At 59.1% G+C, this 13,755-nt stretch overlaps 2 protein-coding genes across 2 annotated transcripts in view; both read left to right on the top strand.

The window, feature by feature from the left end:
• The first annotated feature begins 5,673 nt into the window (after positions 1 to 5,673).
• The window catches only part of LOC143171652 (scavenger receptor cysteine-rich type 1 protein M130-like), a 77,322-nt gene continuing 69,240 nt past the window's right edge, over positions 5,674 to 13,755 (top strand). Inside the window, 4 exon segments of the mRNA XM_076360693.1 lie at positions 5,674 to 5,824; positions 5,827 to 5,945; positions 5,948 to 6,293; positions 7,603 to 7,911. Coding sequence (XP_076216808.1) covers positions 5,674 to 5,824; positions 5,827 to 5,945; positions 5,948 to 6,293; positions 7,603 to 7,911 — 925 coding nt within the window.
• LOC143171625 (scavenger receptor cysteine-rich type 1 protein M130-like) lies at positions 9,403 to 12,050 on the top strand (the record flags this gene model as incomplete). Its single annotated transcript, XM_076360675.1, has 4 exons — positions 9,403 to 9,724; positions 9,811 to 10,125; positions 10,781 to 11,095; positions 11,725 to 12,050. Coding segments are annotated over 4 exons (1,278 nt in total), but the record flags the coding sequence as incomplete, so codon positions are not given.

Genomic DNA, 13,755 nt, shown 5'->3' with positions numbered 1-13,755 from the left:
TCCTGCTCTGGGCATCAGGGACTGTTGTGCACTGTCCGCTGGTATTGCAACCTTTGTGTCCTCAGGGCGATGCGCCAGAGACACCTCTTCAGCATCGTCATAGCCCATGCTCTCTGGGGACAGGGACCAGGCATCTCCCTCAGCTCCAGGGGCCCCAGCACTTCTCTGGGAGCGCAGGTTTGCCCCTGCAAGCAGCAAGGCAGGCCATTGCACGTTCGCCCCATGGGGTGCCTCTCCTGCTCTGTAGATCTCCAGCCTCCCGTCTCCTCACTGGGAACCCCCACTCAATCCAGTAGCTGCACGGAGACATCACATGCTCCAGCAGTTGCTATGGGACCCCAGTTGCTTCAGTACCTGCCCAGGGACCCCACTCACTCCAGTAGCTGCACTGGGACACCCTTCACTCCAGTAGTTTCACTGGGACACCCATTTGCCTCTAGTAGCTGCACCGAGACCCCACTCACGCCCTTAGCTGACACCACAGCCCAGGGACAGCCACACCCTTGGTCGGACTCCAGTAGCTGGCACCAAATTCCCCCCCCCCCCCCCACACACACACACAGAGGTCTCACCAGCAGCTGGCACTTTGTCCTTGCAGCACACGCACACACACAGGATAGAGTGAGATTACAGAGAGACAGTTAAGACAAGGTTTTATGAGAAGATATAAGAAGACACGACAGACTGTGGTGGTCAGGCGCATTTCTCAGCCAGACAAGCACACTGACTGACCATGTTTGACATGCAACTGGCCTCTTTTATACCCTTTGCTGTCTAACCCCTTCGATGTTCCTCCCTCTTGCCCCTTCCCCTGCATGTCCCTCATGGCCTTGCACAGATCTATCGATTCCCCCACCCCTCTCAGACTGGGGTCCCTCTGATTCGCAACGTTATCAGTTGAAAAGTCCAGCTGATCCTCTTGGAAGTGGTGCCTGTAGATCCTTGATGGCCCATCAATCACTGTGACTGGCTAGGTTCCTTCCTTGTATGGACTCCATATTTGTTTTGTCAAGGCTGTGTCTCATTGTATTTTGCTTCTGGAGTCCCTTTTTTCCCCCTGAGTTTCCCAATTAACCAGGTCCCCGGTCAGATAAACTGGCTGGAATAAACCCTCTCACCCTCTCACATGCCGTCATCGGTTTGTGTGACTGACCAGCTTTGGTTGCCATCCCTGCCTCCCTTACCATTTGCCGGTCAGGTTTGTGTCCCTGTAAGTTCTTGTTTATGGCTTCCTCCTTTTCTCATTGTTTTATTATCCCTTGCTTCATTGAAACAGGTCCTTGATGAGATACCCTTAAAGGAGCAGCCATTCTCCTTCCACACACCCGTACACAGATGAGAGTAAGACACGCTTTGGCTGGATGTCATGAACGAGAGTAAAATATTGAACATGCTAGCGCATGTGTAGACACTCACACACACACAGAGCGAGGGGTCCTTTTGTGACGGTTTCAGATGGTGACCACAGGTGGTGCTGGGACAGCTGCAGGTTCCCCAGGAGGCGAAGCTCAGACAAACTGCCCCGAGAGCTCAAACAGGGCCAGTGTTTTATGTCAGCTTAATTTCCCATATGTTTTGCGAGACAGTCACTCGCGTGGTCTGGAGACCTGAGGAAACTGGAGGCTTCCACAGCTCTGGAGGCCCAGCTCTGGCTGGGGTGTTTGTACCTCCCCACGTGCCTCCCCCGTGCGTGTTGGGATCCCTGCCCTGGCACACGCCAGGAGCACCAGCACCACTGCTACGGGAGACATGCCCCGACACGTGCCCCACCCACCAGCTTCTGGTGGAAGTCCCGCCCCCTCCCAGCAGCTGCAGGGGCCATTTGCCCTGGACGTCGCTCTCCTCTACCGGTCATGTGCTCTGCTGTGATTGGCTGGCAGGTTTACCCGGAAGTGCATCAGAAGGCCCTTCCCCTACAAACACAGGGGCCGCCATTTTGGTTTGGCCACAATTTTATGACACGGTGCCGCCATTCCATGGCAGTGAGCTGCCATTTTGTTAAAGATCATACTGCTCTGTGATTGGCTAATGGCCATTTCTTGACACTGTCATACCTACGAGCGCTCAGGCAGCCCCGTGATTGGCTGGCAGGACTGGCCGCCTGTCCTGGTGTCCCCGGGGGCACGTCACAAAGGGCCTGTCATTACATAAAGGGCAGCTGCCATTTCTGACATCCTCATTCCCCATGTGTTTTCATCCTGCATTGTGATTGGCTGGCAGCCATTTCTAGATACTGTCATACGGATGTGTTCTCTGGTAGCCCTGTGATTGGCTGCCTGCCTCCCTTGGACCAGGAAGTGCTGAGAGATACAAATATATACATTTATATGCAATATATACATATATAGAAATATATCTATAAAAGGGAGTGTCTAATTATTTTAACAAATGTATTTATTTAAGAATAGATACGTTATTTTTATAGATAGACTTCTATATGTGTGTATATGTGTATACGTTTACATATATATGAACAAGTATAAAGCTATGGAAGTTAAATTAATATAGCCACAAAAGCATAGGTATGAAATGGATAAAACCTTCTTTAATAAGAGCTAATGGAGTGAACAATTCTAGTTTGAATGTGAATAGAAACAAAAGGAAAAGGCCAGACCTGATCGCATGTTTCAAAAAACTCCAGATGACCGAGTGAAGGGAGAAGTCAGGAGTGGGCTGGGACTTGCCCAGGTCCACCTGAGCCACACCAGCCACACCCAGTACACGGTGTTTATGTCATGCCAAAGGGCAGGGAAAGGGGTGGTGGTGGCTGATGACAATGCATTGAATACTACAGGACCTGGGCAGGATGCAAACGGTATGGAATAAGGGGTGGAGATTGTCCTGGGTCTGGCTGGGCTGGAGTACATTTGCCTGATAGCAGCCCTTACGGTGCTGTGCTTTGCGCTGGTGGCTGGTGTTGATAACGCACTGATGTTGTGGCTATTGCTGATGAGTGCTGGCATAATGTCAAGGCCTTCTCTGTTTCTCATTCTGACCCCACAGTGAGGAGGCTGGGGATGGGCGAGAGCCTGGGAGGGGACAAAGTCAGGACAGCTGACCCAAACGGACCAAAGAGATATTCCATGCCATATGGTGTCTTGTTCAGCACTAAAACTGGCAGGGGAGTTTCTCCAAAGTAGCCATTGCTTGGAGACTGGCTGGGCATCTTTCTGCTGGTGTGAGTGATTGCTTCTCCATCCCGTGTTTCCTTCCTTTTTTTATTTTTCACCATTTCTTAAAGTGTCATTATCTTGACCCATGAGTTTTTCTCTCATTTTGCCCTTCCAGTTGTCTCCCCCATCCTCCTGGGGGGGGGAGTGAGCAAGCGATTGGATGAGGTCACTTGTTCCCTTGTACCTCATAGGTGAGGAGATAGCAAATAGGTGGATATGTGGTGATCAGGTCACTGGTGCCTGAGTAGCTGATAGGCAAGAGGGAGACACAGAGCTTTGGCATGTACTTGTGATGTCACTCTTGGCTGAGTAGCTGATAGGCCAGGACCAGGTATAGGTGCTTGTGAGGTCATTGGAGCCTGAGTACGTCAATGGCAAGTACATGGCAAATGGACAGATACCTACTTGTGAGGTTACTCTGGGTTGAATATTTGATAGGCCAGGAACAGGCCTATGGATTGTGTAGGCGCTTCTGAGGTCACTGGTGCCTGAGTAGATGATAGGCCAGGAGCTGGCATATTACTTGTGAATGTCTTTGTGAGGTCATAGGTGCCTGAGTAGCTGGTAGGCCGGGAGAAACATGTCTTGTGTTGGATATTTTGAGGTCACAGGGGCCTGAGAAGCTGGTAGGCCAGGAGTAAGAACTTGTCTCATGTAGGTGTTTGCAACGTCATTTGTGACTGATTAGCTGATAGGCCAGGACAAGGCCTATGGGTTGTGTAGGTGCTTGTGAAGTCACTGCGGCCCTATTATCTGATAGGCCAGGAGCAGGCCCATGGGTGGTGTAGGTTGAGTTGTGTCACTGGTGCCTGAGTAGCGGATAGGCTAGGAGCAGACCAATAGTTTGTGTAGGTGTTTGTGAGGTCATTGGTGCCTGAATACCTGAGAGGCCAGGAAGAGGCCCATGGCAGGTTTAGATGCTATGACATCACCTGTGGCTGAGTGGCGCATAGGCCAGGAGTATGCACATGGCTTGTGCACGAATTTGTGATTTCACTGGTGCCTGAGTAGCTTTTAGGCAAAGATCAGGCATATGGCTTGTGTGGGTGCTTCCGATGTCATCAAAATAATATTTAGGCCCCATCCAAATATGACTTTTTGGAAGAACCATGGTCAGCAGAAGCCCATACGCAGCACACCCACACGTGTGACAGTGTAACTCATGAGCACACAGCAGCAGAAGTAGAAGGGTGTGAGGTCATATAACGCATAGCACCCCGTGGCTGTGGGGCTCGGTGCAGAGCAGCCGTGTGCATCAGAAGGACATGACGGGGGATGGGAGCTGCCTGGCCCATGTCTGCAAGGCTGAAGGAGCAGCCCCTGCAGCCCTGGCTGGAGCAGTCGGGGTGGGGGTGGCTCAGGGGCACCGCAGGGATGTGCCAGGGCACGGTGCCAGGAGGAAACCACAGACTTCCTGCACGGGCGCTGCGGGGGGAGCATGGCGAGGGCTGCGAGGCCACATGGGCTGTGGTTTGTGCACCTGCAGGCTCCAGCTCCCGAGCCACCCGCGGGGAATAACGGCCCCTTGGTGACAGGCTGAGAGTCAGGGACATGTCTGAGCCTCTGGGCTGCATGTCTGCTGCCAGGGCAGGGACATTTCCCAGCTCCAGCTCCTGCAAGGGACCCACCATGGGGCTTTGCAGGCCAGCACTCCTGGGATGGAGCTCTTGTCCAGGCCAAGGACCTTTCCCAGCTGCTGTTGCCAGCACAGCAGGGTCTGTAGGAGGGGCAGGGGCTGTTTCCTTCCCATCCTCACACAGACCTTGGTGCAGTCCCAGCCCTGTGGTTCCTGTAGCATGGGGATGGCTGGTCACTTGCCTCTTGGGCTCTTGGATGAGCCCAACGTAGGAGATGCTCAGTGCCCCTGGTCCCCACAGCGAGATGCAAGGGGTGACAGATCCATTCCCTGCCCCCCACACAGCCCTGTCCTGTGATGATTCCCCACCGCCGTGACCGTGACACCCGAAGCGGAGCCATCCCTCATATATGGTCATGAACGGCGCTGGAGAAGTTCATTGGAGGGCTGGGCTGTGTCGGAGGGGAGATAGCTCCTGATCATGTCTAAAAAGGTGCTGCTGCTTCGATTGGCTCCTCCTGCAGCTGGGTTGGCATCTGCAGAGATATATTACCCTCCCACCGCTGTTGTCCCCGTGAGTCCCCCGGAGCCGTGAGAGGGAGTGGGGTGCAGCAGGGCTGTGCCAGCAGGGCAGGAGGCTCAGGATGGGCACAGAGGGACTCCAGTTCCCTCAGGTGATGTGGCTGCTCCTCTGGGTGCAGCTGTGCAGGGGTAAGTGCCGGTTCCCTTGTCCCACAGCCCAGGGCCAGTGAGTACCAGCAGGGTCATCGGGATACTTCTGAGAACAGGTTTCTTTGCAGGTGCCACTGAGATGAGGGGCAGAAGGCACTCAAGTCAATTGAACTTCTGCCCTTCCCTGTGGCTCTCTGGGTAGGAGAGGCAGCTGTGGGCCTGAGGGCACAGGGCTGTACAGGGGTTTCTGGGATGGTGAGGAGACGGTGCTCTGTGCAGCGCCAGCCATGGTGTGCGGGTGGGCATGGGCAGGAGGTTGTTGAGGTGGGAGGAGGTGCTGCAGGCTGTGGGGTGGTGAATGGCACAGCAGGTCTGCTGCTGGGCACCCCCAGCTCTTTGCAGCCCATGGGGAGAAAAGGGACCCCCACACTGCCCTGGGGACAGCCCAGAAGGGGGAGGACTCCCACTCCAGTGCCTGTGACTCAGCCTGGGCAGGGGGGACCTCCAGACCTGCAGTTTGGGGCTCAGCGCCCTCCTGATGGGTCCCGTGTTGATGTTTGAAGGGGCTGCGGTGGTGAGGCTGGAGGATGGTGGCGGACGCTGTGCTGGAAGAGTGGAAGTGAAACACCAGGGCCAGTGGGGGACCGTGTGTGGTGACTCCTGGGAGATGGCCAATGCTGCAGTGGTTTGTAAGCAGCTGAGCTGTGGGTCTGCTGTTAATGCTCCTGTGTACTTTGGGCCAGGATCTGGCCCCATTTGGATGGCTAATGTTGGCTGTCATGGCACCGAGTCTGCCCTGTCTGACTGTACACACAAAGGATGGGGTCAACACAATTGTGATCACAGGTTGGATGTTGGAGTGACGTGTTCAGGTAAGGGATCAGCCCATTCCTCACCTTTGTGGCTGGGATAGGGGAAGGGACCTGGCTGTGCCCTCAGGGAAACAAGGGGGTACTAGAGGAGGGCCCAGTGTGGCCGGTCACACTGCTGAGCTGGGACTTTCATTCCTGGTTTCCCCGGTCCCTGAGGAAAGCCCAGTGGGAACCTGTCCCTGCCTGACCCCTGATGTGGCTCAGCCCACCCTCAATCGGTGCCTGGGGCTGGGAGATGAATGCCCACCCTGCCCCGCAGTCTCTGTTAGTTCCCAACTTTCTCCTTCTGTTCACGCAGGAGCTATCTGGCAGCACGGAGGACCAGGTCCCCCCATGGCAGAGGCACTGAGAGCAGCTCACGTGGCCACCCACAGCCGAAGGGAAGGGCCCAAGGTGGCCAGGGACTGTTGGGTTGTGTTCCCTGGCAGACATGAGTCCCCCCAAAGCAGAGGGGCTGCTCACAAAGCCCCGGCTGCTCTGGGGAGGAGCACTGGGCTTGGGCAGAAGAGCAGGGTAGCGTGGCCACCCCGTTCTTCTTCCAGGGTCACCCCATGAGAGCCAGCTCACAGGGAAACAACCCTGTGCAGGCAGTGCTGACCTGCTGCCCAGCCTCTCCTGTCGGCCCCAGCCCCTGTCTGCCCTGTGCCACGGGGGATTTGCTAGCACTTTCTGGCTCTCCTTGGTGCCTGTCCTTGCCTTGGGAGCTTGTGTCAGTCCAGGGCTGCTCCTCTGCCTACTCTCCTGCCTTCTGCCCAGCTGTTGGCTGGGGCTGTGCATGCCTGGCCGTGTACTTCTGGCCCTGGCTGAGGACCCCTCCCCGGGTGGGTGTTGGAGCTTGGGGCTGGTGGAGACAGCAACCGCAGGTACACTCATAGAGTGTGTACCCTCTGGGAATGAGGTGCGTTTCTGGTAGCTCCCAGGGGTTCCTCAGCCTGGCACTGAGCTCGGCAGGCAGAGCAGGCTGCAGCAGCCAACAGTGCCTGGGCCAATCTCCCTGGGCTCAAGTGCTCCAAGCACTGCAAGTGCCTAGGGCCCGTGCCAGGCATCCCAGGGTCTCCAGGACAGCAGCAGTTTTTCTAAGCAGTATCTGTGGCTGTGGGTTTGGAAGAAAAGCCAGCCCATGAGTGCTGTGCTGATGTCTGAGGAGCGGCAGGCAGTTCCTGATGTGTTTGTGCCATCAGCACCCACTGGGAGCTGCTGGGGTGCTTGTGGGACTCTTTACCCGTGGCCTCCTTGGAGATTAGGTGGGATGCGGTCAGGTAACGGACAGAGGGCTCTGGGAACTCGCAGGGGTCTTTGATTGCTCCAGGATTTGTCCGGCTGGTTGGAGGGAACAGCCCCTGCTCAGGACGCGTGGAGATCCATGATGGAACCCAGTGGAAAACTGTCTGTGACTCAGACTTTGGTCCCAAAGCCGCCGACGTGGTCTGCAGGGAGTTCCAGTGTGGCACAGCCCTGTCCGTCCCCGGAGCAGCTCACTTTGGAGAAGGTGTCGGTCCCATGTGGGACAGAGAGCTGCAGTGTGCGGGGAATGAATCCTTCCTTGCGTTCTGCCCCAGGGGGTCCCCCAGAGACCAGCCCTGCACCCACACGGACGCCGCTGGTGTCACCTGCACACGTAAGGACTCCTGTTGGGGTGTTAAATGCCAGGGGGTGTGCTGGGGACAGGGGAGCCGGGTAGGGACTCTGCCGTGCCAGGTGTGAGGACAGCAGGGGTGATGTGGTTGTCTGCAGCCCTAAAATCATGCAGAAGGAGGAGGATGGCAGGCTCTCGTCCATTTGGCCTCTCCTCTAGCTCCTGAGGGAGCGAGAGCACAAGTCCGCCCTCTCTCATCCTTCTCTTTCCCAGAGTTCACAGGGTTCCGGCTGGTGAACGGCAGCACGGCATGTGAGGGGAGGGTGGAGGTCCATGTGCTGGGGACCTGGGGCTCTCTCTGTGCCTCCCGCTGGGATCTCTTGGATGCCCACGTTCTCTGTCGTCACCTCGACTGTGGGTTTGCTGAGTCCATTCCCAGAGGAGGGCCTTTTGGGAGAGGAACCGGCCCTGTCTGGAAAGACTCATTCCACTGTGATGGGACAGAAGCTCACCTGGGACAGTGCCCAGTGACTGCCTTGGGGGCCTCACCATGCTCCCATGAGAACAGCGCTGCTGTCATTTGCTCAGGTGAGTGCTGGGAAAACACAGGATTAACTTCATTTTCCCCTGGCATGAGAGAGAAATCCAAAGCAGGGGACCCCATTGCAGTGCCAGGCTGCATTTCTCCCTGGAGAAACCCTGGCTTCACCAGAAGCGATCTGGAGGGCTTTGCCTGCTCGGACCAACTGCTCTGCTGTGGGAGAGCTGAGGACTGAACAGGAGCAGTCGTCTCTGCCCCCCGGGTCAGCAGCTCAGGCTCCGGGGCCACTACTAGGCCTGGGCTCCTTTGAACTCCCACTGTGGGATGGGCCCGGGGCAGCGCTGCGGGGATCATCGCCAACCCCCTGGCTGCAGACAGCCCTGTTCCAGCCACAGAGATACCCTCAGAGCCTGAACTCACCATCACAGGGGCTGCCTGGGTGCCCCCGGCAGCAGTGGCAGACCAGGGGGCTGAGCTGCAGGGCGGGGCTGGGCTTTGCCCTGCCTTCTGGTCAGCGCAAGCCCCAAACTCATCCTGTTTGCTCAGAGAGGCCCCCCTCGCTCTGCTCCCTGCCAGGGACACAGGCTCCCAGTCCCCCATTCCCACGTAGATGGGCAGAGATGTGTGGGCTGTGCCTGGTGTCTCAGCAGTGCCAGTGCTGAGGCTGGGCAAAGCCTGTCCTGGTGCTGCCCATCCCCAGGCCACTGCTGGCCATTGCTCCCTCCTGCGGAAGCTGCCCCAACTGCATTGGCAGGGACGTGCTGTGTGTCTCTGCCCCGCCAACAGCAAAGCTGGCGTCTGGCTCAGGAAGGCTCAGGGACTGGGCAACCAGCCCCATGGAGCCCTGGCCCAGGAGCTCCCGCAGAGGGCTGGGGACAGGCAGGCAGAGCTTCAAGGCCCTGAAAGGGTGCCAGAGCCTGGAGACGTGCCGCAGGCTGCTTGCCTCCCTGGTGCCACCAAGGGCTGGGGCATGGCTGCTCTCCCCAGGCCCAGCTGGCTCCGCGTCCTTGCGGCTGGTGCTTGGAGGGAGTCGGTGCGACGGACGAGTAGAGATCTTCCAGCACGGGACATGGGGCAGGGTCCTGGATGACCACTGGGACATGCGGGAGGCCAGCGTGGTGTGCCGGCAGCTGCGGTGCGGAGAGGCAGAGACAGCTTACAACCCCCCGAAGCCTCAGAGAGGGACAGGTCCTGTGGGGCTGCGAGGGGTCAGGTGTGCAGGGCACGAGGCCAACCTGACCCTCTGCAACACCTCCCTGCCCGAGAGCATGCTGGCAGCAGGGATTGCAGAGGACGTGGGGGTCGTTTGCCGGGGTAAGTGGCACTGCACAGGCCCCCCCCAGGCTCTGGGCTGGGTGGGCACCGCCCCTAATGACAGCTGGGGTTTCTTCCCACTGCAGGGAGCCGGCAGGTCCGGCTGGTGAACGGGCCTGGGCGCTGCGCTGGGAGAGTGGAGATCTACTACCAGGGCAGCTGGGGGACCATCTGCGATGACGGCTGGGACCTGCCCGATGCCACTGTTGTTTGCCACCAGCTGGGCTGCGGAGGGGCGGTGGAGGCGGTTGGCTCTGCTCAGTTCGGGGAAGGCTCTGGGCAGATCTGGCTGGATGCCGTGAACTGCTCTGGGGCCGAAGCTGCTCTCTGGGACTGCCCAGCAGGGTCCTGGGGGCAGCATGACTGTGGGCACAAAGAGGACGCAGGAGTCGTCTGCTCAGGTCTGTGCCGGGAGCTGTGGTGGGAGCCCAGTGCCCAGGGAGGCTGGGACGAGGGGACAGGCGGCAATGACCGAGGCTGTCCCTGGCTGCCTCTGAGCCTCTGCCTGAGCCTGTCCTGGGGACACGCATGCACAAACCCCCTCAGTCCCACTAGAGGTCCCTTGTAAGCTGTGCTGTCCCCAAGGGTTAGTGGGGAGGGCATGGGTGTCTGTCCGTCTGGGACTTCTCTCTGCCCCCTGGCAAAAGGGTGATTTGCTGGCCGTGCCTCTGCCTGGCTGAGGGCCTGGGGGGTGAAGAGGCTTCTCTGCTCCCATAGCCCCAGGCCCCAGTGCCTGGGGAGGCTGGGATGAGGGGAGAGATGGCAACGGCCGAGGCTGTCCCTGGCTGCCTCTCAGCCCCTGCCCAAGCCCGTCCCGGGGGTGCCAATGCATGGGTCTCCTCAGTCCCACCAGGGTTCCCCGGTGAGCTCAGCTGTCCCTGAGGGTGAGCGGGGAGGGCAGGGTTGTCTGTCCATCCGGGACTTTTCTCTGTCCATGTGTGCAAGGGGGACTTGCTGGACGTGCCTTTGCCTGGCTGAGGGCCTGGGGGGTGCAGGGGTGTCCCTGCTCCCACAGCCCCAGACCAGCATGTTCCCCTTTGGCCACTTTCCTCCCAGAGTTCGTGGACCTGAGGCTGGAGAACAGCGATGGCTGCTCCGGGCGCCTGCAGGTTTTCTATAACGGGACGTGGGGGAGCGTTTGCTCCAACTCAATGACTCCCAAAACAGTGTCGCTGGCATGCAAGGAGCTGGGCTGCGGGGATGGAGGGTTCCTGGAAACACGCCTGCCCTATGGTAGGGTGTCTGGCCCCGCCTGGCTGGATCGTGTGGAGTGTGGGGAGAGAAACAGCTCCTTCTGGCAGTGTCCCTCCGCTCCCTGGGACCCACAGTCGTGCGATGACCTGCAAGATGAGACCCACATCACCTGCAATGGTAATTCTGAGCTACCCGGGCTCCAGCATCTCCCCAGCTCCTGCTCCCTGCTGGGCACAGTCAAGTACAGAGACAAGGCCCACAGGGGCTTTGACCTTACGTGCCAGACCCTGCTGCTTCTGGTGGCACAAATGGGACTTCAGCTCTCAGAGCCCCACACATTCACCAGCAGTTGCCAGCCGGGCTCCCAGCAGTGCCCGGGGGAGGCAGAGGTGTCTCCAGGCAAGGTCTCAGGAGAGACCAGCCAGCGCTCCGAGGAGCGTCCCCTCCATGGACACCCTCCTGCTTTTCTGTGAACCAGGGTCCCTTTGGGGCTGAGCAGTCAGGGTCCCCCACATTGCTGTGTGTGTCCCCTGAATGACCAGGGTTCAGCTGCTGCCGTGAGCGAGGCAGCACGGGGAGGTGTGAGCAGAGCTCTGCCCCACCCTCTGCTGCATGACTCCCCTGCAGCAGCCCCTTCACGCCAGCTTTTCCTTCTGCAGGGAGACGGTCAGAAACGCCCCCAGCCCTGGGGACTGTGTGCCCAAACTCCACAAGCTGCACAGGTAGCTGCTCCTCTGCATGCCCCTCTCACCTGGCAGGGCTCTGCCTGCTGTCCCGGTGCCCTGGAAGGTCTCTGCCTTCTCCAGACAGGGAGAAGATTCGTGCCGTGGGAGGCGAGAATGGGTGCTTGGGCAGAGTGGAGGTCTGGCACCGCGGCTCCTGGGGGACGGTGTGCGATGACTCCTGGGACATGCAGGATGCCGAGGTGGCATGCAGGCAGCTGGGCTGTGGCCCTGCAGTGTCTGCCCTGGACAAGGCTGCATTTGGGGAGGGGACGGGTCCCATCTGGCTGGAGCAGGTGGAGTGCCGGGGGACAGAGCCATCTCTGCAGGACTGCTGGGCTCGGCCTGGGGACAGCGGTGCCTGCCGGCACAAGGAGGATGCTGCCGTGAACTGCTCAGGTGAGCGGTAGGGCTGGGACTCCTCACGGGGGTATTGGCAAGCAGCCACGGAAGGCGTTTTTCCTTGCTGGGTCCCATCATGGTTCCAGAGCTCCTGAGAGCAAGGCTGTCTCTGCAGAACATGGGAGCCTGTTCCCAAGTGGGCAGCTGCTTCTGTGGGGCTGGATGTCCTCCGTCTTCTGCCCAGCAGGGCTCTGCAGGCCCCAGGGGCATCTTCCAGCGTGCTTGTGCTATCCTACCCGTGTCCCAGAGCAGGGCCCTGGGCTCTGTTCCAGCCACCCTGAGCAGCCCTGCAGGAGGGGCAATTTGTGTGGGATGTGTCAGGGATGTCTAAAAGCACACGCATGCATTCACACACATATAAACACACACACACACACGGCATGTCAGAGAGGAGGCTCTCTGGTAGCTGCACGCCCGCTCTCTCAGCCCAGTCTCCTTCTCTTCCTCTGCAGCTGCACCCAGGATGGCAGCACCAACCCCCCAAACAGGTAACCTGTCCTCCCTGGCTGCGCTGGGTCTTCTTGAGGTCAGGCTGTGACCCGCAGCCAGAGGGAAGGGCCTTCTTGTCGGGGTGTGAAGCTCCCGAGAGGAGGCACCGGGGTAGCGGTGGAGGGGGTTGGATAGGGCTGTCATTTACTCAGTAGGGTGGGAGCTTCCCCATCGCTCACCCCCTGGGGCCCCTTACCCCCGGTGTAATGGGGGTCAGGACTGGGGTGTCCTGGCCCCACACCTCTCCCAGGTCTGGTGCTGCCCTTTCTGTGTTCCTGCCCATGCAGATCCCACTCGGGGCCGTCCGACCAGCAGTGAAAAGGTCTCATTGCCCGTCATCATCTGCATCATCCTGGGAGCCCTTCTCTGCCTGCTCCTGGCCCTCCTGGCCGGGCAAGTGCGAAGCGCCAGGGCTGGGCGCAGAGGTGGGTCTGTCCCCCATGGTCCCAGGGGAAGATGCCTCCTGGCAAGGCCAGGGGTGCTGTGGGGTGTCAGTGAGTGGTACAGGCAGAGCTGGGGGGACAAGAGTGTGTGCTGCCTGCATTCCCATGTGCTGCCCCATTGATTGCCTGACCATGGGCCACCAGCAGCAAGGGGTAGAGAGAGTCAGGACACAGGGAGGATTTAGGGATGAGGCAAGGAAACAAATGGCTGAGCTGGGCTGGGACAGATGGGAGCAGAGGGGAAACAGCTGAGGACCTGCCACTGGCAGCACTCTGGGCAGTGCTGGAGTGGGCTCTGGGTCAGGGGAGATGCCAGGAAGAACGTGGGGCAGCAGGGTCCATACTCGTGGTTTCAGACCCCCAGGCTGTTCCTCTGCCCAACCCTGACCTCCCCATGGCAGGGCACGTGCCATGCTCTGGATCCATGGGGCAGAGAGGGGGAAGCTCCAGGGGGAGAGGAAAAGCGGGAGCTGCTCCAAGCTGAGCACCAGGGACCTGACCCAGGGGCCAGAGGGGCAGAAGGTCTGTCTCTGAAGGGACGGTGCAAGGGTGTCACTGCCCCAGCTCATCTCCATGGAGACATTGCCCTCACTGAGGAAGTGGCAGCGGTGACCGAACAGCGCAGCGGGTCTGTGTTGTGGGGACAGCCCTGGGCTGGCCCAGGGGAACAGGGCTGGGGGAACAGAGCAGGATTCTGTCCCCTCTTTGCCTGTCCCTGAGCCAGCCCTGCCTCTATCCGCAGGCTCCGAGCGCGCTTGGGAGCCCTTCTCTGAGGCCGTGT

This window comes from Aptenodytes patagonicus, chromosome 29, assembly GCF_965638725.1.
Source record: "Aptenodytes patagonicus chromosome 29, bAptPat1.pri.cur, whole genome shotgun sequence".
Taxonomy (NCBI): domain Eukaryota; kingdom Metazoa; phylum Chordata; class Aves; order Sphenisciformes; family Spheniscidae; genus Aptenodytes; species Aptenodytes patagonicus.
Note: the sequence above shows the minus strand (reverse complement) of the source record. Positions and strands in the feature narration are given on the sequence as shown.